Raw genomic sequence first — 21681 nt, 5'->3', positions numbered from 1 at the left:
TACATGTTCCTGTTTTGGATCTGATGCATGCCTGCAGACTTTTATGTCTCCAAATAATGTCTTTTCTTTCCATATCTCTAAATGCTGCAGGTGGAGAGAAGAGGGAGGAAGTACAGTTGAGGGAATGACAGATCCACTTTGAAATCCTATGGTTCATTTTGCCATGGGCTCCAATCACTGTGCTTTGAGGAAGGGCAAGGATGGGACCATGAGATGGCCATTCATCAAATGTCAGCACACTTCAGTTTGAAAAAGCCCTAAAATGGTCTCAAGAATCATCTCACTAGCCCATGTACCTATCCTTCTGAAACTTTGTAGGTTTCTTGTCTGGAAATACTTCTATGATGTGTGCCATGTTCATACATGTTGACCAAACAATGGGGGGGGGGATGAATTACCCCTCCAGTATTTTGGAGAACCCCCCCCCCTTCCACATGAACCACTACACCTATTCTTCTGGACCTTTGCAAATTTATTACTTATGGATACCTCTGTGCTTACTGTAATTTTCAAAACAATGGTCCACAAGGAACATTGGAGGGGGTAAGTGTATGCTCTCTGGGATACCCTCAAAATGTCAAGGCTGCTCTTGCACAAACAACATTATGGCTAGCATTCTGAAATTTGGCAAGCTCTATCCCTTCAGAAGGGGCAACTGTCCCTACAGATTTCATCCAGTTTTGCCAAGGAATAAAAAAGCTATCAGCAGCAGACATAAAAAAAACCCAACAACAACAAAACCCCTATAAAAACACATGACACAAAAACCTCTGCACCTCTTTTTCTGACATTTGGCAAGTGTAATCCCCTCCTAAAAAGCTACTATGTCGGTAGACATCATCCAATTCTGATCAAGATAAAGAACATATAACCTTTTTTTCCCATTTCCCATGATACTCAGTGGTAAGCATGAACCCTTTCCATTTTTCCAAATCTGGTCTTGGATTTGGTACCAAGCTGAAGGAAAGCTGACTCCAGTTTGTTCTGAGTAGAAGCCAGCTATTTTCTGAAGTGCTGAATCAGTGTCCAAGTCTAATTGGGGGGCGGGGGGGGGGTATGTCAGTGCACATCTCTAAAACTGGAACTTTTTGGTGTTGGTGCCACAACTGTGGAACTTTCTCTTGCTGGAGTTTCATCAGTTTTACTCTCTTCCCATCTATCATTGGATGGTAAATACTTTTCATGCAGGATACTAACTCAGTGAGAGCATATTGTCTTACTTGATTGGCCTTCAGAATAAGTAGCCAATTATTTCTTTCATGACATCCCCCAACATGTACATATGCTGTGCTACATTTAGGGATGTCTGTTGCTGGGATATATGGTTCTTTTTAGTCTCAATGGATGGAGTGTGGTGTGTACGATTGGTTTTGCATTTGGGAGCCAAGTAGGGATTGCGGAGAAATCTGCCATGGACTCCAATGAGGCCGGATTCTTTGGAATTCAGCCCCTCAGAGTCCGTGGCAGAACAGACCCCCCCCCCCGCTACTCCCGAAATCCCCCCGGGATGGAACCTACCTGATGGCGGCTGGTCCAGGTCGCCATCTTCTTTCCACTGCCGGGCTGCGGAACAAAATGGTGTCCGGCGTAGGTGATGCCATTTGCGTCCCTGCCACTGGCCATGATTGGCTACGTAAATATGTAGCCTATCACGGCAAAGAGCAAGGATGCAAATGGTGTAGGGGACGCCATTTGTGTCCCTACCGTTGGCCATGATTGGCTACGTAAATATTTTGCAGGGATGCAAATGGCATCCCCTATGCTGGACACCATTTGCATCCACAGACTGGCCATGGCTGGAAGTCTGGCAGCGGCTGGGCCAGCTGGCGGTTCCGCGGACTCCCTGCCGAGCAGAGCTGGCCGGGGAAGATTCCGGGGGGAGGACCGGATTGCTTACCCCTGCCTGAGGATGCCCTGGACCGGAACGGGGTAAGTACTTCGTACACACCTAGAGCCAAGCTGCAGGCTGTTCTTCGAACTCCAGGAGCATTTTTTGTACATTTCCCCCCTGCAGTTTGCACAAATTTCTGAGCAATTTGCACAAATCCAATTGTAATTTGCACTCTGGCACTAGAATGTCTGTCTTTCTAGGATTTCTCCCATGTAATTTGCACACGTGTGCACGTGCACACACACACCATAGGTTCTGATTAGCCATTAGGGTGCATCATACAGCCCCACTGCCATCACACAGACATCACCCAGTTGTGCTGACCATCTTGATCAAGATGCCTAGCAGGTAAAGCATTATGTGGTGCTTTCCATGCCGCTTGTAAGTATGAGCCTGGCTGTGTTTTAGGCAACTTCTAGTTCAGCTGCTGAACTTCAATTGCCAGGAAAGGCTGGATAGTACTTATGCTCTCCCCAAAGACATCCTGAGATGGATGATATTTTCTTCGGCTGAGCAGGTTTCCCGATCTTTTGGTTGCTCCCGAGTCTTGTCATCTGTGAATAGTAAGGCACAGCCCCTTCTCATGTGACTTGCATAACAGAAGAGGCTTGAAAAGGAATTGAAACCAGAGGGAAAGAACTCTAAACCTTTCAGTATTTTTTTTTAAGCAAGTAAATAACAAATTCAGCAAGTAACTAAGAGAAATAGACTGTGGGATAAAGGCTTGGATGAAGGAACGACTTCTATATTAATAATTAAAAAAAATGGCTCCAAGTTGCAAAATTCAGGCTGCTGTGCTAAAAGATCATTGCGTGCACATCAGTGCATATTCATTCTTCAAAGCATGAAGTCCAACTGCGAAGGCTCTTCTGGGCTTCAGTTCACACCAAGCCTTCCGGAAAAGCTAAGATCTATTTGGACCTTGATATATGAACAATTCCATAAAATTCACAGCCACCAGAAGCACCTGGTGTCGCTTTTGCTAATCTGTAAGACTCCCCTGTATAATGAAGTCCCTACATATAGAAAACTAGCACGTTCCAGAAGGCTAGAACCTTTCTCCCTAGCTTTCTATGTTCCTGGAGTTCCCTTATATGGGAGATCATTCTCATATGAGCCTCCTTTCCCCCTCCCCACAATCTGAAGTACTGTAATCCACTGCATCCTGCACAACAGGATTTTGCAGCTCAGTTCTTGGTATGCAAAGTAACATGCTGGCCTTATCTCAGACTTTGTCATTAATATTTCTAATATAAATGGGGAGCGTAAGTTGAATGATAGTGACTTGCTCAAGTTCACCCAGCAAATGCCTGGCTAAGTTAGGATTAGAAACCAAGTATTTTCTGTTTCGAGTCCAGTATATCTTGTAGGAATGGCAGCTCTCAGTCTCAGAACTGCAGACAGCTGACACAGCCCCTAGTTACCAGCCACATGAAATGAAGACAGACTCCCATAGAGTGCAGGATGCAAGCAGGTTCAGAGAAGCTTTATTCTGAGAATGTGTGACTGCGGTGGAGTTTGGCTGTAGTGAAGATTATGGTTTGAAGCCAAATCCTCATATTGCTAGAAATGCAGAGATTAGCTTTAGAGTCTAGTTCTAAGCAGTGAAACGTTATGCCTCACAGATAGTTCATCCTTCCCAAAAGCTTGGGAAAAGTTAGTCTTGCTTCACGCCGAACAATCATATTTGTGCAACATCAAGATGATAAACATCAAGAAAATAAGATGTCTTACAAGTTATTGCTGAAAACCACCTTCAGCTAGGAAACTAATGGATGGCTAACTGTAGAAGGGTGGGGATATGTTTCCTCAGGTGAAACATTTGAGGAATTTCAGGGGGGTGGGGTGAGTTGTTGTTGTTGGTCAGTCGTTCAGTCGTGTCCAACTCTTCGTGACCCCATGGACCATAGCATGCCAGGCCTTCCTGTCCTGCGCTCTCTCCCGGAGTGTGCTCAAGTTCATATTCATTGCATCGGTGATGCTATCTAGCCATCTCATCCTCTGCCGTCCCCTTCTCCTTTTGCCTTCAGTCTTTCCCAGCATCAGGGTCTTTTCCAGAGAGTTTTCTCTTCGCATTAGGTGGCCAAAATATTTGAGCTTCAGCTTCAGTATCTGTCCTTCCAATGAGCACTCAGGGTTGATTTCCTTTAGGATGGACTGATTTGACCTCCTTGCAGTCCAGGGGACTCATAAGAGTCTTCTCCAGCACCACAGTTCGAAAGCATCAATTCTTCGGCGCTCAGCCTTCCTTATAGTCCAGCTCTCACAGCCATACATTACTACTGGGAAAACCATAGCTTTGATTACACGGACCTTTGTCGGCAAGGAGATGTCTCTGCTTCTTACTATGCTGTCTAGGTTTGCCATAGCTTTCCTCCCAAGGAGCAAGCGTCTTTTAATTTCATGGCTGCAGTCACCGTCTGCGGTGATCTTGGAGCCCAAGAAAATAAAATCTGTCACAGCTTCCATTTCTTCCCCTTCTATACGCCAGGAAGTGATGGGGCCAGATGCTATGATCTTAGTTTTTTTAATGTTGAGTTTCAAACCAGCTTTTGCACTCTCCTCTTTCACCCTCAACAAGAGGCTCTTTAGATCCTCTTCGCTTTCTGCCATTAGGGTGGTATCCCTTCATGGATCACTGCCTTGTTGTGGCGAAGGGGCTTGCGTAACTCAGTGAAGCCAAAAGCTATGCCGTGCGGGGCCACCCAAGACGGACAGGTCATGGTGGAGAGTTCTGACAAAATGTGGTCCACTGGAGAAGGAAATGGCAACCCACTCCAGTATTCTTGCCAAGAAAACCCCATGGAACGTGGGGTGAGTACAAATTATACAATTGGCACCAGATTTGTCCAAAGAAAAAAACAAAGTAAATTCAGAGGTTTCTCCTCAGGTGAAATATTTGAGGAATTTTGAGGGATGCTGAAAAGGACATTAAATGAGACTTGTGAAAGTTCTGAGGGACATTAATGAAAACATAAGTAACTTGTTGCCTAAAGATCTCATGGCATACCTTATACTACTGGGCTTCATTTGGATAACTTTATGCAACAGCCCTAAGTAATTCATGTCAGGAAATGATGTGTGACATTGATTAGCACTATAAATGATGCCAATCCAATGTCTGTAAAGCTCTAACCACTGTCTTGCACTGACAGCCTTATCACATTGGGTTAGAAGTTTGCTCACACAACAGGACTCTCCTGCATCCTCTCTTCCCCCTGGAATCTCTCTGTGCATGTCCCAGATCTCCTCTGGAGCATCTGAGGGGAAAATCAGTTCCACCAGTGGTTCCCTTCTGTTAGTGGAACAATGCCATTAGATACAACCCATGGATAGCATGTGTACCGGGCTGCCAAAACGCATTACCCATCTTCCTCATTGCCTTGCATCTGAGAAACAGTGACAACAAGACTTCGCTGCAAATAGAGCTTTTGCCAGCTGTTTGAAAACAGCTGTTTTTTATTCTATCAACATGTAACCATCAATACATTTGTGCATGATTCCCCACCCCCACCCCACCTGCCCAAAGTTTACTACCTTGCAGCAAATTTGTGTGGATGAAGGATAAATATAGCAGGAAGGGATTTCTTTGGTAGAAGGTGACTGGGCAATGAATGGTAGCTGAGATTGTCTTTGTGTCTGGAATGAAGTCAATCAAGCTGTTCACTCAACTTCTGCTCTTGAAAATGAGTTAAGGGACTTGAAGCAAAGGGTTTCACAGATGTTGTAAAATCCAAACAAAAGCTGAGTGCTGAGTCTACAATTATATCCTCATTTATAAATAAGCTAGGAATTCACTGCTGGTATGATTGTCACTATATTGCTACTTGCCAAGCTGATCAGTTATCGATGAAATATATAAAATATAAAATAAAATAAATAAAAATATATTCCAAAAAAAAAAGAAATTTATGGCCAGGGTAAACATCTCACCAATTTTGCCTCTGTTTCATATAGGGCTGTTAGAGAAATCCATCACGGATTCAAATGAGAATCCATGGCAGATTGGCCCCACTTACCTCCACTCCAGGAGGATTCCACACAGAATGGCTCTGGCTGCTTGCTCCTGGACCCGTCCCATTCTCCTCTGTGCCAATCACCTTTTAAAAAAAAAAAGGTGATTGGCAGGATGTGCCCATAGACTTATACACAAACTAGAGCCAAGAATCTTGCATATACGTCTATGTGCCCATAGACTTAAAGGCAAGATTCACAGCTCTAGTTTGCGTATAAGTCTATGGGCACATCCTGCCGATCACCAAAAATGGAGATCAGCAGGATGTGCCCATAGACTTATACGCAAACTAAAGCCGTGAATCTTGCGTATAAGTCTAGACTTATAGGCAAGATTCATGGCTCTAGTTTGCGTATAAATCTATGGGCACATCCTGCCGATCGCTATTCTTTAAAAAATGGCGATCGGCGCAGAGGAGAACGGGATGGGTCCAGCTGTCAAGGTTGTATCTGAGCCCACAGAGTCCCAAAGCAGCTCTGATTCTGAGGAAGAGAGGCAACTAGCCATGGCAGAGAATTCCGCCATGGATCTCGGTGAGGCTGAATGCCAGCACATTCCCCCCCCCGAAATCCATGGCAGAAAGAAGCCCCCCTCCCCCCCACCCCACGAAATGGGCCCGGAACGGAGCCTACCTTGGTTGGCCGTTCCGGTGCTCCTTGAATGGCGACCGTGTCTGCAGCTGCCATTCGCGTCTTTCAAATGGCAGTCATAGGAACCCATCGAGTATTCCAGAGGGAGGAACGGATCACCTCCCCCCCACCTGTGGAACCCGGCAGAGCCAGGTAAGCAGGGTTTCGTACACCCCTAGAGGCAACCCATAGAGGAGGAACTCTCTCAGACTTCAGAGGTGCAGCTGGAGGGGGAGCCGCCCCCTTCTCACATCCCTGGGAGTGATAGCGAACCAGGCATGGAGAGGGAAGGACAACCTGAACTTTTAGACACGAGGTGCAGACACGGGCACAAGCGAGAGATCGCAGGGGCCAAGCTTCGGTGCTCAGCCCAGTTGGCTCGACATCAACAGCTGCACCCAGAAGCATCACAGGAGAGAGGGAGATCTTCCCCTCCTAGCCCTTAAGTTCAGAGAATTACCACCCTCTTCCCAAACGGAGATCAACTGACGTACTTTCCCTTTGAACCCCTAGATGGCTGTTCCTTTGTAGTTTCTCTGAGTCTCTAGCAATTAGCATCTGTATGCCTCATTAGAGTAAATGCAACTAAAGCCTTGGAAAGCAGCTCTTTTGTCTGAGTGTTGATTTGGCTATTGGAGTATTCAGTAGGCAACAGCGGAACCTTGACACCAGCAGGTAAGCAGCCCTCAAGCCAGGTAGCTCTGCAGAATCCTCATGGAGCGGAGCCACTCCGGAGGATTCTGGGGTGGGGGGAGGAATGGATCACCTCCCCCCCCGGGGCAGATTCCCCACTAGAACGGACAGTGGGGAATCCATATGTCCCTAGTTTCATAGTTCATACTACCTAGACCTTCACACTCTCAGAAATCCACTGAAACCTTGATTGAACCTTGTACATTCCTGGGAACATATCCAGGCAACCACCTGCTGTATCTTCCCATTAGGGGTGGGCGGATCAGTTACCTGGCCCCATTCTGGGGATCTGTGGGGGGGGCAATCTGTCCCTCCCCCAGGGATCCTCCCTGGCCAGCTCTGCTCCGCAGTGAGTCCACAGAGCCACCAGCTGGGGCCGCCCGCAGCTGGACCTCCATCCACTGCTGGGCTGCGGCCGCACATGGCAGCTGCCATAGCGGCCGCCATTTGCATCCCTGCGTTGCTGTGATAGGTTACTTATATATTTACATAGCCTATCATGGCAAAGAGCAGGGACGCAAATGGCAGCCACTACACCATTTGCGTCCCTGCTCTTTGCAGTGATAGGCTACGTAAATATATACATAGCCTACCTCGGCAACGCAGGGATGCAAATGGCATAGTGGCCACCATTTGCCTCCCTGCGTTGCCATGATAGTCTACATATATATTTACATAGCCTATCACGAAAAGAGCAGGGACACAAATGGTGTAGCGGACACCATTTGCATCCCTGCCCTTTGCCGTGATAGGCTACATAAATACTTACATAGCCTATCACAGCTAACAGAGCGAGGGAAATGACGGCCACAGACTGGGGCCACCATTCGCACCAGCGGACGGCCGACAAAAGGTAAGTTCCGTCCCAGGGAGGTTTCGCAGGGTGGCGGGGGGGATTGTTCTGTTCCACCACAGACTCCCAGGGGCCGGATTCTTTAGAATCCGGCCTCACTGGAGTCCATGGCAGAATTCTCTGCCATCCCTACCTTAGGGCGCAATCCTATCGGGATAGGCAATCGCCTCCGAACCCGGAGGCGACCACCTATCCAATGCAGGGCACAATGGAGGGGACCATCCCCTCCGCACTTCAGCCGCCCTGCATTCATGGCTAGACACCCTACTTCCCATTGCTCTTTGGTGTGATGCAAGTTTCTGTCAACTCTGCCACATGATGTTAACTAGCATGAGTCAAATCCAGCTTCCATGTTGGGCCTGCAGTATGGATACTGCTGGTGGAACGGGACTTCTCTGTCCTCTCTTCTGCCCTCCCGGGGAGATTTTGAGGGCATGTGGGGGACTTCAAGGGGGAGGAGAAGACGCAGGAGTCCCGTCCCACCAGTGGTATCTTTTCTGTGGGCACAATGACAAGCTGGATCCAGCCTGTCAGGGTTCTCCTTTGGAATATCTACAATAGGCTACTCTACTGGAGCACTGAAACCCCAAACTTCAGAAAGAGACTGAATATCCAATTCAAGTAATGGAGTGGTGCATTTCAAAAAGGAGGAACTTTTTTTAAGCACTTCATATATAACATGAAGACTTTGAAACTGCTAAGAACTTGTTCTGCAGGAACAATTCTGTCATTTTTGTCTTTATTTTTTTCTTATCTCTTTTTCTTTTTTGAGCAAAGGAACAGTTAGCAAAACGACTATTCTTTGGAGGCTAGGGAAATTAGAATGTGCATGAATACGTGGGTGAATATGGTTCTTAAACATGGAACTGTGCCTTCATATAATAGCACAAGGCCCTAAATCATACCAGACTAAGAACAGCATGCATAATCTTCCATTATCATGAAGGAAGGGACACGCAAATGTGGATTGCTACATTTGGAATGTCATCTAAAAATGCTGGAATTGGAATTGACGAGGGAGCTTACTCAGTTTCATTTGGTGTCTTAGAGATTACTGAATGCACAGCCAAATAAAAAATAACAAATCCACCTACAACACCCTTCCCCAGTCTGCTGTCCTGAATGTCTGTTGGACTACAACTTCGTATTCCCCAGCCATGATGGGAGTTGTAGTCCAATTGCTTTTTCCCTCATCCCCCAGTGGGATATATTCAGAAGATTCTATTTACATGTTCACCAAATCAAATATTCTGTACTTCCTTCTATCTGCAATTCAAGCATGCTGTTCTTCCAGCTATAGTGGGGCACAGCCAGGATGTCCCTGTCCCTCCACATTATTAGAAATGGCCACCATCCATGTCTTTGAGCCAGCCTCTGCCATTGATAGGAGCATAGGATGATATCCAACATCACATGAGAGGACCTCCACTCATGCAACGGGACTTTCTCCATCTCTCTGTGGTCCCTCTGTGCCCACCAAAACTGCTCTGAAGAGTCTCCCAAGCCTCCAGGGCAGATTTTGAGGGAGAGCTGCACAGGAATAGAGATTCACCCCCTCACTGTTCCACTGATGGAAGCTGTTCCATCAGTGGAAGGGGTTAATTGGATACCACCCTTATACTATGTCAGACCATTGGTTCATCTAGCCTAGCATTGTGTGTGTCAGGCCAGCCTTCCCCAATGTCATTTCTCCCAGATGTTTTGGGCTACAATTCCCAGCATTCCTGGCCATTAGCCATGCTGGCTAGGGCTGAAGAAGTTGAAGTCCAAAACATCTGGAGAGCACTAGGTTGGAGAAGGCTGGTCTCCTCTGAGGCTCTCCAGGATCTCAGGCAGAGGTCTTTCACATCACCTGCTACTTGATCCTTTTAACTGGAAAGGCCAGCTAAAACCTGGGATCTTCTGCAAGCAACAGATGTGCTTTACTCTGAGCTATAGTCCCTTATGCAAGCCATAAAAGGTCAGTAGATCTCTCTCTCTCTCTCTCTCTCTCTCTCTCTCTCTCACACACACACGCACACACACACACACGGGGGGGGGGGAGAGGGAGAGAGAGGGAGAGGGAGAGATCATATGCTACCCTTTCTCTGTAATAGTTCGAAGGTTTTTTTCCTGCAATAGGAATTTACAGCATGGTGGGTGCAGCTTTATCAAAGTGCCTATCAACAGTGGCAGCTGGATTCCCTCATTGGAAGCTGGCAGCCGCCCCTTTCTCTTCTGCATGCATTCCTCTATGTTTTCAGTTTTATTCTGCTGGCATCCGTGTAAGTCATTCTGGCTGTCAAAGCTGGCTGTCGCAACATCGCTGTTCAATTTGCTGTTGTTTTCATTGACGCTTGGAGGCTTATGTATGGAGGAAGGAACTGTGGAGGGGTCCAAACCCAGCTTGCTTGAGATCATGAAGCAGATGCTCATTTCTGTGTTAAATCTTACATTTCAGTGACGTTGTTTTAATTACTCGAGACTAAAAACAGACAACCACCACCAAGCAATGGGTCCATGTCACGTTTGATCAGGGGAAGGGGTCATCATGACTCGGAGGCAGAGCACACTGTTCGCATGCAGAAGGTCCCAGATTCAATCTTCAGTTTCTGGAGAGCAAGGAAAAAATCCTGCCCGAAAGGAGAGCTGGAGAGCTGCTGCCCATCAGTGCTGATGATACTGGGCTAGATGGGCAAATGGTCTGACTCGGTATAAGGCAGCTATGATGTAGACGTAGATCAAACTCTCCCATGGCTCATTTCAATCCTGAACATGTTGTAACACACCAAGCCAAATGTACCCAGCGTTTTCACCTAGAAAGTTTATTGATGAACCCCTACACATGTCAGATGGGCTGTGTTTGTCTTGTTGGGTGACACATTTGCTGGATTTATCTAGTGGCTTAAAAAAAAAGTTTCATTATTAGCAATGAGGTGGTATGTCCTAGAACAGTGATGCAGAATTCAAACCTCTTTTATGTTCTTAATTAAGGCTGCTCTCTGTGGCCCAGTTCAGACATAATGAGAAACATGGTTTCCTGATAAAGAACATGTCAAGGCACGCTCTAGGCTCCTGCACCTCCCATCCCACCTCTGCTACTTTGTGTGTGAGGGGAGGAAGTTTAACATTTCCCATTACATCCAAATATGAGAAACTGTGGTTTGTTCAAACCATATTTAAGATCATGGTTTATTAACCACTGATGGTGTCTGGGCATAACAGAAAACTACAGTTTGTGCCAAATGGCAAATGGGAAGTTTAAACTAGGACTGTGCACCACTTTAATCCAAAGTCCAAATAACGAGGTGAAGCGGGCTGATCGCGATCATGGTGGCAGTGGCAGCAGGATGCGATGGGAGCCAAGAGGGAAGCTCCATGGCATTTCTCTCTCGGCTCCAGTCCTAACCTGCCTCTGCTGCAGCCGCTGAGACCAACTGCACCAGTCTCTGCCAGGCAGGGCAGAGGAAGCCATGGCACCTGACCAGCTGGCATTCTGCTGAAGGAGAGCAAGAAGGAGATTAACCCTTCCCACTCTCCTTTGGCAGAATGAAGCCAAGAAGAAAGCGTGTGCTATGACAGCTATGTTAGTCTCTCCCTACCCCAGCCTACCTTTCTGCAATAAGTTCACCATTCATTCTTCTTGTTTGTTCATTTAAAAATCCAGAAAATTTCACTGTAGTTGCTTATCTTCCTCCCCCCCCCACCTTTTCAGTTGTCTCTCAACCATTAGTTTGCCCTTACTTTGATTCTGTCTAGATCTCTCTCTCTCTCTCTCTCTCTCACACACACACACACACACACCTTTCTCTTCTGTTAGGATTATAGTTAGTCCCTCACCCCTTTGCTTGTAGTTTAGTGATTGCTTTTGCTTCTCTTTTGCTCTTGTGTGTATGTGTGATTGTGCTGTGTGGACAAGCAAACAGTGTGTGTCAAAGGAGTACACACACTCCACCTTTCCAAAAACAGTGGGCAAAGCATTGTACACATTAACAGCTATCATTTAAATTATATAATACCACACTGTGTGTTGCAAAACAAGCAAGCCCAATATGAGGCATCTTTGGGGTCTTGGCAGGGACAGAGGTGGCCAAGGTGTTGCTGTGCCCTCCTGGCAGGGTTGCTATGTTGCTTCCTGTCTCTTCATACAAGTCAATGTGCCCACCTGGCAGGGTTGCTGTCTTTGTTTGCTTCTTGCCTATTAGCCAGCGTTTGCCCAGGCAATTCAGCCAAAGAGGCCCTGAGGTTATTGACTGTGAATATTTTTATTTATTTTTATTTATTATTTATTGCATTTATACCCCGCCTTTTTTCCTCTTGCAAGGAACCCAAGGCAGCTTACATGATCCTCCTCCTCTCCATTTTATCCTCACAACAACAACCCTGTGAGGTGGATTGGGCTGAGAGTGTGTGACTGGCCCAAAGTCACCCAGTGAGCTTCCATGGCCGAGTGGGGACTAGAACCCGGATCTCCCAGCTCCTAGTCCAACACTCTTGCCCCTACACCACACTGGAATAGGAAAGTAGTACTAGGGGAAAGGGGTTATTTGCACTTCAAAGACATTTACAGCCGAGTTTAGGGATAGGACCTCCTCACCACTTCAACACCTAACTTGATTATCCCTGTATGAACTTTGGTTTGAGTTTCTGAGAAGAGCACATTTTACCTGTGCCTAGCACAAAAAAATAGTGGGCCGAACTGTCTGAAATTTGGCAGGTGGTATGCCCTCCAGGAGGGGCTGTGTGTTCCCCAACTTCCATGCACTTTTGCGCAAGCAGTGAAAAATTATAGCTCTTTGCTTTGAAAGATTTCCTTGAAAAAAAAATCACATTTCACCTGCATCTTGCACAAAAACTAGCAGGCCAAACTGTCTGAGATTTGGCAGGTGAGATGCCCTCCAGGGGGGCTGCGTGTTTCCCAAATTTCCTGTATGTGTGAAAACTAAAAAGGTTATGGCTGTTTGTGTTTTCCCATGCAAGTCAATGGGAAAACACAAAAAACGAGTGATTCGGATGTCTGAATCTCGCTTCAGATTTGGATCCAAGTTGAAGCAGATGGGGTCCAAATCAGTCTGAAGCAAAGCACAGCCACTTCATAGGGGCCAAAGCAGCATCCGAAGCAAAGTGGGGGGTCAGTGCACAGCCCTAGTTTAAACTTCCTACTTTTGTACAAGAAGGGGAGGAACGAGAGGCTGCATGAGCCTGAGGTTTAACATGGTGCATTCTCATAAATGGAAAGCATGGTTCCCATGATGTCTGAACTGTTCCTTTCTGTCTGCTTGCATGCTATAGATGTGGAAAAGAGTTTGACTGGATGAAGTGGTATTGCTAACATATTTTTTGCCTTCTGTGTAGAGAACTGAAACAGTGCCAGTTACAGTAGCAGAAGTAGCCCTCTTGGACATTCCTCAGTTAAATTAAACACTGGCCTTTTGTGGGGTACATGTAGGGATGGCGGAGAATTCCACCACAGACTCCATTGGGGCCGGATTCTTAGAATCCGCCAGCTCCCTGGAGTCCATGGCGGAACGGACCACCCCACCCCGCCACCCTGCGAAGTCCAACCCAGCCAGATCCTACCTCGCAGGCTAGCACCGTCAGCTCCAGATCCGTCCGGGTCCGACTGCTGTCCCATGCGGATGCAAAATGGCGTCCAGCATAGTGGACGCCATTTGCGTCCTTCCCTTTTTGCCGTGATAGGCTACGTAAATCTTTATGTAGCCTAACAGGGCCAAAGGGAGGCACGCAAATGGCGTCCGCTATGCCAGACGCCATTTGCGTCCATAGACCAGCTGTGGCTGGAAGTCCGGCAGCAGCCGGCCCTGGCCAGTGGCTCTGTGGACTCGCCGTGGAGCGGACCCAGCCAGGGAGGATTCCGGGGGGGAAGACTGGATCACTTCCCCCCCGCAGACCCCCCAGCAGACCCAGGTAGGTGGGGTCTGTAAACCCGTAAGTACATGAGAGGTAATTTTTTCCTCTTAGAAATATAAATATTTATTTATTTACTTATTTAATAGATTTATATACCACTTACCATATTATATCTATATCTATATCTGAGCAGTTTCCAAGAAGATTTAAATACATTAAAATACATCGTAATATACATTGGAATTCAATTAAAATTCATCATAATCGCTAGCCTATCACGGGAAAATCCACAGATGCAAATGGCATAGTGCACGCCATTTGTGGCCATAAAGCCCTTAGTTTAAGCTAAATGCAGCCATTTATGGCTGCATTTGGCTTAATCTAAGAGCTTTACAGCCGCAAATGGCTTAGTGGACACCATTTGCATCTGGAGTGAGCCCTCAGCCAGGGATACGGCAACACAATGGTGGCCTTATCACTGGCGTTATGGAGCCGTCCAGCAGCTCTGCAGAATTCACTGCAAGGAGGATCCGGCCCCGGATGGTTCCGGAGGGAGGCGGAGGTGAATTGTGCCATTCCGCCACAGATTCTGGAGGCCAGATTCTATTGAATCCAGCCTCATTGGGTCTGTGGTGGATTTCTCTGACACCCTAGTTAGAAATGTGGGGAAAAAAGTGCAATAAATACATCAATTTCAGTGATGATTTGGTATGCCATCACTGTTTGTATTGAAGCTCAGACTTGCATAATCATGGCCACATGTCCCAATGATACTCAATCATCAGCAGTAATTGTGGGCATGACATGACCATTAGAGCCCATTTTCTTGAATCGTACTTCTACTGTGGTAGTAATTTTTTGCCTAGCCTGTACCACTTCAGAGTACAGGTGGGGGCTCACAAAACTGAATGTTTATCTCCACAAAAGACTCGTTCCACATAGAAAACTAGGTTCTCATGGTGAAAACTAGAATAGAATCATTCTCCTTGGAATGTTAATTTTCTTTATCAAGGGATTTTTTTCTTTTTTCATGGAGGAACATTCGATCATATGAATTCCCTTACTGCACATGTCATCAGTGCTTGAACTAGTGATCCCCAATTAGTGAAGATCTTCCCTAAATACATGTATTTGAGTCCGTGATTTTCTGCAACATGTTTCCATGTCCTTGAACATAGATGTTTTCAAGCAGAAGTTCATGCAACCATAGAACTCTAGAGTTGGAAGGGACCTTGGAGGTCATTTAGCTTCCCATCCAGCCTTTGCTTAAATATGTCAAATGAAGAGGAACCCGCCATCTTGTGAGGGAGTCTGTTCCACTGACAAACAGCTCCTCCTGCTAGGATAGAATTAGGAAGTATCTCCCAGTGTTTGGCTCACATCTGCTTCCTTGCCCTTCCCACATATCAGTTCAATTCTGCCCTCTGAAGCAAAAGACAAGTCTTTTCCATCTTCTAAGTGACAACCATTAAGATATTTGAAGGCTGTTATCATGTCTCCTCTTAATCTTCTCTTCTCCATACCCACCTCTTTCAAGCACTCCTCATGGGACATGGTTTCCAGACTTCAAGTGGTTTCTTCCTGCTCTTTTCTTCACAGGAACAAGGGAAAATTGGTGTGGTCTTCAATATTGGCACTGTAGATATCTCTATCAAAGAAGAGAGCACCCCAGTGAATGATGGCAAATACCACGTCGTGCGCTTTACCCGAAATGGTGGCAATGCTACACTTCAGGTGGACGGCTGGCCAGTGAATGAACACTACCCTTCAGGTAAATGTCTAACCGATAAATCTTTCTCTCTCTCTCTTTTCTCCCTTGAGCTACTAACCCTATGTCTTGAAACAGTAAATTGGTGACCAGTGAACAAATATTCCACAGCACTACCTGCAGGATTGAAGAGCTGATTTTTTTTTTTTTTCACATTAAGAAAGCTGAACTTTTCAGATAATGTTAACCATGCTGGAAAAATACGGTCTTTGGAGGAATGCACACTTTATAAGAGGAGTGGCATACATATGTGGTCTATGCAATGTGTAAAAAAAAATCATACTTATCATGTGAGGCCTCTGGGTACAATCTGATTCTGTAGAGAGTGACAAAAACTGCAACCCATAATCTCCATATTCTGAAGCATCCCTGTAGTTTTAATGGGATGTCAAAAAGAATACTTCAGTGTAAGTTGTTGTAGACTGCAGTCAAAATGATTTGGCAAACTTACAATTGCTACTTGTGGTTTTCTTCATCAATGAGAATGGGATAAAGCACAGAAAGACTGGGATGAAGGATTTCAGTTAATAGGGATGTCAGAGAATTCAGCGACGGACCTTGGTGAGGCCGAATGCACTGGCATCCCCCGAAATCCGTCGCGGAACGAAGCCCCCACCCCCCCAACCCACGAAAGGCATGCAGGATGAAGTCCCCGCCGCCCTCACCCCATGAAAGGCGCATGAAATGGAGCACTTACCTGCTCCCATCCTCGCTGCTTTGCGAATGTTCGGAAAAGGAGAAACCATTCGCTTCCTCCTCCTCTATTTGCATACGCTGGGGTTTTCCCCCCGGCCATGATAGGCTACGTAAATATTTATGTAGCCTATCATGGCTCAATACAGGGATGCAAATGGCGGCGGCTACGACAGCTGCCATTTGTGTCCCTGTAGGGCTGCCAGCGGTCAGATGTCCAGCTGCGGGTGGCCGGAGCCTGCCGGCGGCTCCACAGCTTGGCCGCGGAGCGGAGCCGGCTGGGCAGGATTCCGGGGGGAGGGACGGAGCGCCTCCCCCCCCGTCGAGGACTCTGGGGGGAGGGACGAAGCTCCTCCCCCCCACTGCAGATGCCCCTGCGCGGAGCCAGGTAAGGGATTCGTACATCCCTATCAGTTAATTTAATATAATGCTAAGGGAATTATGAGTTTTCTGAATCATACGTACTTGTACTGCTTGTTTCTTTTTCTTGTATTGTTGTTGTTGTTGTTGTTGTTGCTGCTGCTTCCTGTTAGGGCACCACTAAAACTTTGTGTTTGGAATTTGGATATCACAGATGAAAATTTCAGTTTTAACTGCTTTCACTTAAATCATCTATAGGGCTGATTATAGCCCTATAAGTAGCCCTAACAAGTACAAAGTACTTGTACTTAAAGTACAACTTGTACTTGTACTTAAAGTAGCCCTAACAAGTACAATAAGATTACTTGTTTCATGTGATTAACATAGGCAATTATTGGTCTTTTCCTGTTGAGTCATCTAGGCTTTTATTTTATTATTAAAATGTTTATAGTCTACCTCTCAGCCATAAGGTCCTCCTTATTGCCTCTTCTCTTTAACCATGGCCTGCATTTGCTATGTAACTCAGTCACTCTTGTTGTTGAAGACATCTCTTGGATAGTAAATGTAGGGATGTATGAGAATTTTTGCTTTTGCTCACAATAATGCTAGCGTGTTGTGTTTGAAGATCTGCACAAGAGTGTGGGTGTGCACACGTGTCTGCCAAAAATATCCATAAATTATTGAACACATACTCACATTTGTGCAAATTTCCAAATTTGTGCAAATTTCCTCTGTATACCATAAGGAAGGAAAGTTGCGCAAATTAAGAAAGTTGTGCAGATTTATGAAGGAAAGTTGCACAAATTAAGAAAGTTGTGCAGATTTGGGGAAACTTGCACAAATCTCCCATTCGATTGCTGCTGTTTTTGCGCAAGATTCCTGTTTGCACAGAATGAGCAGCAATGGCAAAAGTGAATGGGAATCAGGTATGTGGCAAGTGGTGAGACAGCGTTCAGAGAATCCTAGCAGTTTCATACATCATTCACCCATCCCTAGGTAAATGTGCTGCCCAACTCAGCTGGTTCAGTGGGGCAAGCATAAAAGACAGCAAGTGGGATGAGAAAAGAGGGATAGGAGATTGAGAAAGAAATGCAGAGATTGCCAATTGAGGGCATTTTATGCTTCCTGGGGATGTGTTGAGATTCTCTGTTATTAACTTTGTTCTCCAACTAACACATTTGTTAATTGACTGGAATAGCACCATTAATTGATTAAAAAAATGACTTGGCACCTCAAAAGAAAGAATTTGAGTAATTAGTGAAATCAAATCTTTACTTCATGAACAATAGCTAGATCCTCTCTTTCTAGTATTAACAATATTCTTTTGTCTTCCCCCATGATGTGTTATCATGTTTGCAAGCCAAAGTAACAGTGAATACAAAGAGATACAGATTTATGTGATGTTGATCTATGCTATTTTGGGATATTCCTTCTGAATTAACAAAGGCTGTTAGGAGATAAGTTATGAAGGTGACATGCACACACACACACACACACACACACACGAAAAGTAGAACATAAAGCAGAAGATCTTGTCTTAATGCTTTGGTACTAAGAATCAAATTTGATTTTCCCAGCCAACACTAGATTTAAAGAAGTGGTGGGCACCTTATGGTCCTCTGGATGTTTTGGTCTACAGCTCACACCAGTCCCAGCCAGCATAGACAATAGCGAGGGATCATGGGAGTTGTAGGCCAAAACTTAAGGAGGTCTACAAGTTGCCCATCCCTGATGTAAAGCAATGCTCCATTTTCCTCTCCCATTTCACTTAGGGTGCAATCCTATGTGGATACTCAGATCCAATGCAGAGTGAGAGGACAGCGGAAGCAATCTTTGCCTCCTTGCTCCAGCCACTCTGCATTTCTGCTAGACAGGCAATGTTGCTTGTCTAGGAGCGGTGCCATGGAGGGGGAGGGAGGAGGCTGGGGTGGCCATAGGAAACAGCATACCACAGCTGCCCTGGTCTCCTCCCCTCCCTGCCCCTGAAAATGCCCCCTTTCCCCTGTCTCGATGCGTTGTTTTCCAGACACTGAGAGGTAGCCAGTGTGGTTCTCTCCACACCAGTTATGAGGAGGAAGGGGAGGGGAGTGTGGTTTCCTGGCTCCAGGGTTGAAACACTGTCTTCAACCTCAGAGCCAGAAAATTGAACAATTCTATGCCCCCTTCCCCCGATGCTGTCTAGGGGCCATAGGATTGCTGTCCCCATCCATCTTTCGCCTATGAGTTCTTCTATTATGATTTGTCCAGGTTCCAGACAGCAGGAGTTTTGTGGGTACTGGGCTGAGCTTCTCAAAAACTAGGCATTGACAAAGACCTTATTCTAGACCTTTGAGAAGAAAAGCCAAGATCTCCTTGGTTTTAGACAAGTAATCTACTTTCCTTTCCTCTGTACCATCTTTGGGACACTTCTAGGAAGCACAGTTCGATATAGGAGAACTTAAAATTGCTATCCCTGATGAATTTGCTGAAATGTGTTAGACTAACTTTCATCTAGCATACTGGGCAGGTTTCAGCCCTCAGGTGAAGTTGGAAGGGGTTTAAATGGGTGTGATTCTGGCTTGGAGCTATACACTATGGCACTTTCGAATAGTCTTGAAGTACACCTGATTCCTCTACCAGCAAGTATGTCTGGTGGAACAAACTGCCCTCAGTGGGTGATGGGTGGATCCAGGTTCCAACCAAAGCATCTGGTTCAGAGTCTGACAAGCAGTTGTCATCTTCCTCTTCAGAATGTTCTGTGGAAAGCATTATTTCAAGCAGATTCACAGGCTGCAAGGCTTTCAGGGCAAATTATTCAGGCTTGAGTTAAAGGGTATTATTGTGGTCTAGATCAGGGTTGAGCAGACTTCAGACTTGTTGGATCTACTTTGTGTTTTACTAGAACCCCATGATTCACCAGCCAGAGCCAGGTGTAAGTGATATGCAGATGCACTTAGGATGAAAGAACATGGTGCTTCTGAGCATATTCCGAGCCTAGGAATTTTTTTCAGTACCAGAAATGAGCTGAGTTCAAAGTTCTTTCACAGAAAACTCAACTCCTAGTTACCCCAATTTTTCTTCATTTCAGCAACCTAAATAAGATGGGAAAGGTCATTTTCTTGTTGCTATTACTACACAGTTGGGAGTCAAAAACATGCCAATCTGCATCCAGAGATCGACTAGTAGATCCTAATTTTCTTTATATATCACAGTTAAAGAGTTTTAGGGTGCAATCCTATGTGTTGCGCCCTTGATGATCATAAGCCCCTGGAGGCTTATGAGCATCCTAGGTAGGGTGGGAGGAGCAGTGGAGGCAGTCTTCACCTCCCCATCCTCCTGCCCTGCATTTTTCACTAGACAGGCTTGTTTGCCACTCTACATGGAGTGCTACAGAGGGGGAGGGAAGGAGGCTGGAGAGGCCTCAGGATAACGTGAATCATGGCCTCTCTAATCTCCTCCCCTCCCTGCCCACCAAATTGCCCCTTCTCCTCTTCTTCAAGATTGAGTCCCCCACTTCATAGAGCATCTGGTGCAGTTCTTTCTATGCCGGCTGTGAGGGGGAGGGGGGCAGAGCTCTGATTCCCCCCTCCAAGTTTGGAGTGCTGTCTCTGACCTCAGATCAGGGAATCTGAAATATCCTCAGATGCTCTCTTGGGGCCATAGGGTTGCTCCCTTAGTTGATTAATCAGTTGCAGTTTAACCATTACTCAATTAGTGGACCAAATTTAAAGAAATCTGTGTATCACCAAAACCTTATTGGTACCTAAGTAGCTTGTGATTTAAAAGAGCTATCTCCTTTTATTAGGAAGAAGTGGCATCTTAAAATGTTTACTTTTCATTTCCTGTTACAGTAGCATACCACAACAAAAATAGCCATAGCCCTACCCCCAAAATAAATATGCCATTTAGTTACACCACACCAGTTTAAAAGTGGCCTCCACCAATTAAACAAGTAGAGTTTCATTGATTACTATATTGATTTAGGTTGCAATTGATGATTGTAAGGCCCAGAACTCAGAGGCTTACAATCATTCAGCGCAGGGTGGGAGGAGCAGTGGTGGCAATCTTCATCACCTTGTCCTCCTGCCCTGCTTAACTCTCCCCACGACCTGAGTTCGACCCCAGCGGAGGTTGGGGCTCAGGTAGCCGGCTCAGGTCAATTCAGCCTTCCATCCTTCCAAGGTCGGTAAAATGAGTACCCAGCTTGCTGGGGGAAAGGTAGTCTCGACTGGGGAAGGCAATGGAAAACCACCCCGCTATAGTCTGCCATGAAAACGCCAGCGCAAGCGGCGTCCCTCTAGGAGTCAGCAATGACTCGGTGCTTGCACAGGAGGAACCTTTCCTAGTGATTGTCAGGATATATGAACTGTGTAAAAAATCCACTGTGTCTGTTTTGCAGATTGCCAGGCACCTTTTGTTCTGTTGTCCATCCACAGACGGATCCGAATATTTTTTTCGTCATGCGGAAAAATACACAAATAATTACGTGAGAGGTTTCGTAAGAATTTATATAATTTACCTTGCCACATAACATTTACTGCATTGTTCCCCATTCCATTCAACTTTTCCTCAGCAGAAACATGTGTATTTTCCTATGAATAAATATGTGTAAATTACACGAATGTTAAAAAAAAATCTGAAAAGTCCATGGACTCCGCGCGGCCTGAGGGGGTTGCTCCACAGCAGATTCCGCAGGTCAGATTCTTAGAAATCCAAGCTCATTTTAGTTCATCTTGAATTTCTCTAGTATCCCTAAATGATGGGATTTCAGAGGTGGAGGGAAGGAGGCTGGCAGAGCCTAAGGTTAGCTTGTATCTTAGCCTCTCCAGTTGCCTCCCTCCCTGGGAGTGGGAGCGGATCTCTGATTCCCCCCTCTGAGGTCAGAGCACTGTCTCCAGTCTCAGATTGGGGAATCTGAACTATCCTATGGCCCCTCAGTCACTATCTAGG

At 46.0% G+C, this 21681-nt stretch overlaps 1 protein-coding gene and 1 long non-coding RNA gene across 2 annotated transcripts in view; one reads left to right on the top strand and one right to left on the bottom strand.

Annotated features, from left to right (window-relative positions):
* NRXN3 (neurexin 3) overlaps positions 1 to 21681 on the top strand; it is a 1900058-nt gene that overhangs the window by 1600417 nt on the left and 277960 nt on the right. The window contains exon 15 of the mRNA XM_084841335.1: positions 15531 to 15702. Within this exon, the coding sequence (XP_084697461.1) occupies positions 15531 to 15702 (172 nt within the window). The remainder of the gene's footprint in view (positions 1 to 15530; positions 15703 to 21681) is intronic.
* The window catches only part of LOC146357155 (uncharacterized), a 31307-nt gene continuing 18476 nt past the window's right edge, over positions 8851 to 21681 (bottom strand). The window contains exons 2-3 of the long non-coding RNA XR_014788746.1: positions 15459 to 15579; positions 8851 to 10964 (exon numbers count right to left, since the gene is read on the bottom strand). This is a non-coding gene — a long non-coding RNA (uncharacterized LOC146357155). The remainder of the gene's footprint in view (positions 10965 to 15458; positions 15580 to 21681) is intronic.

The sequence above is a fragment of the Heloderma suspectum genome, chromosome 1 (assembly GCF_057233095.1).
Source record: "Heloderma suspectum isolate Gila_16-S chromosome 1, 16-S_ref, whole genome shotgun sequence".
NCBI classification, from domain to species: domain Eukaryota; kingdom Metazoa; phylum Chordata; class Lepidosauria; order Squamata; family Helodermatidae; genus Heloderma; species Heloderma suspectum.
Note: the sequence above shows the minus strand (reverse complement) of the source record. Positions and strands in the feature narration are given on the sequence as shown.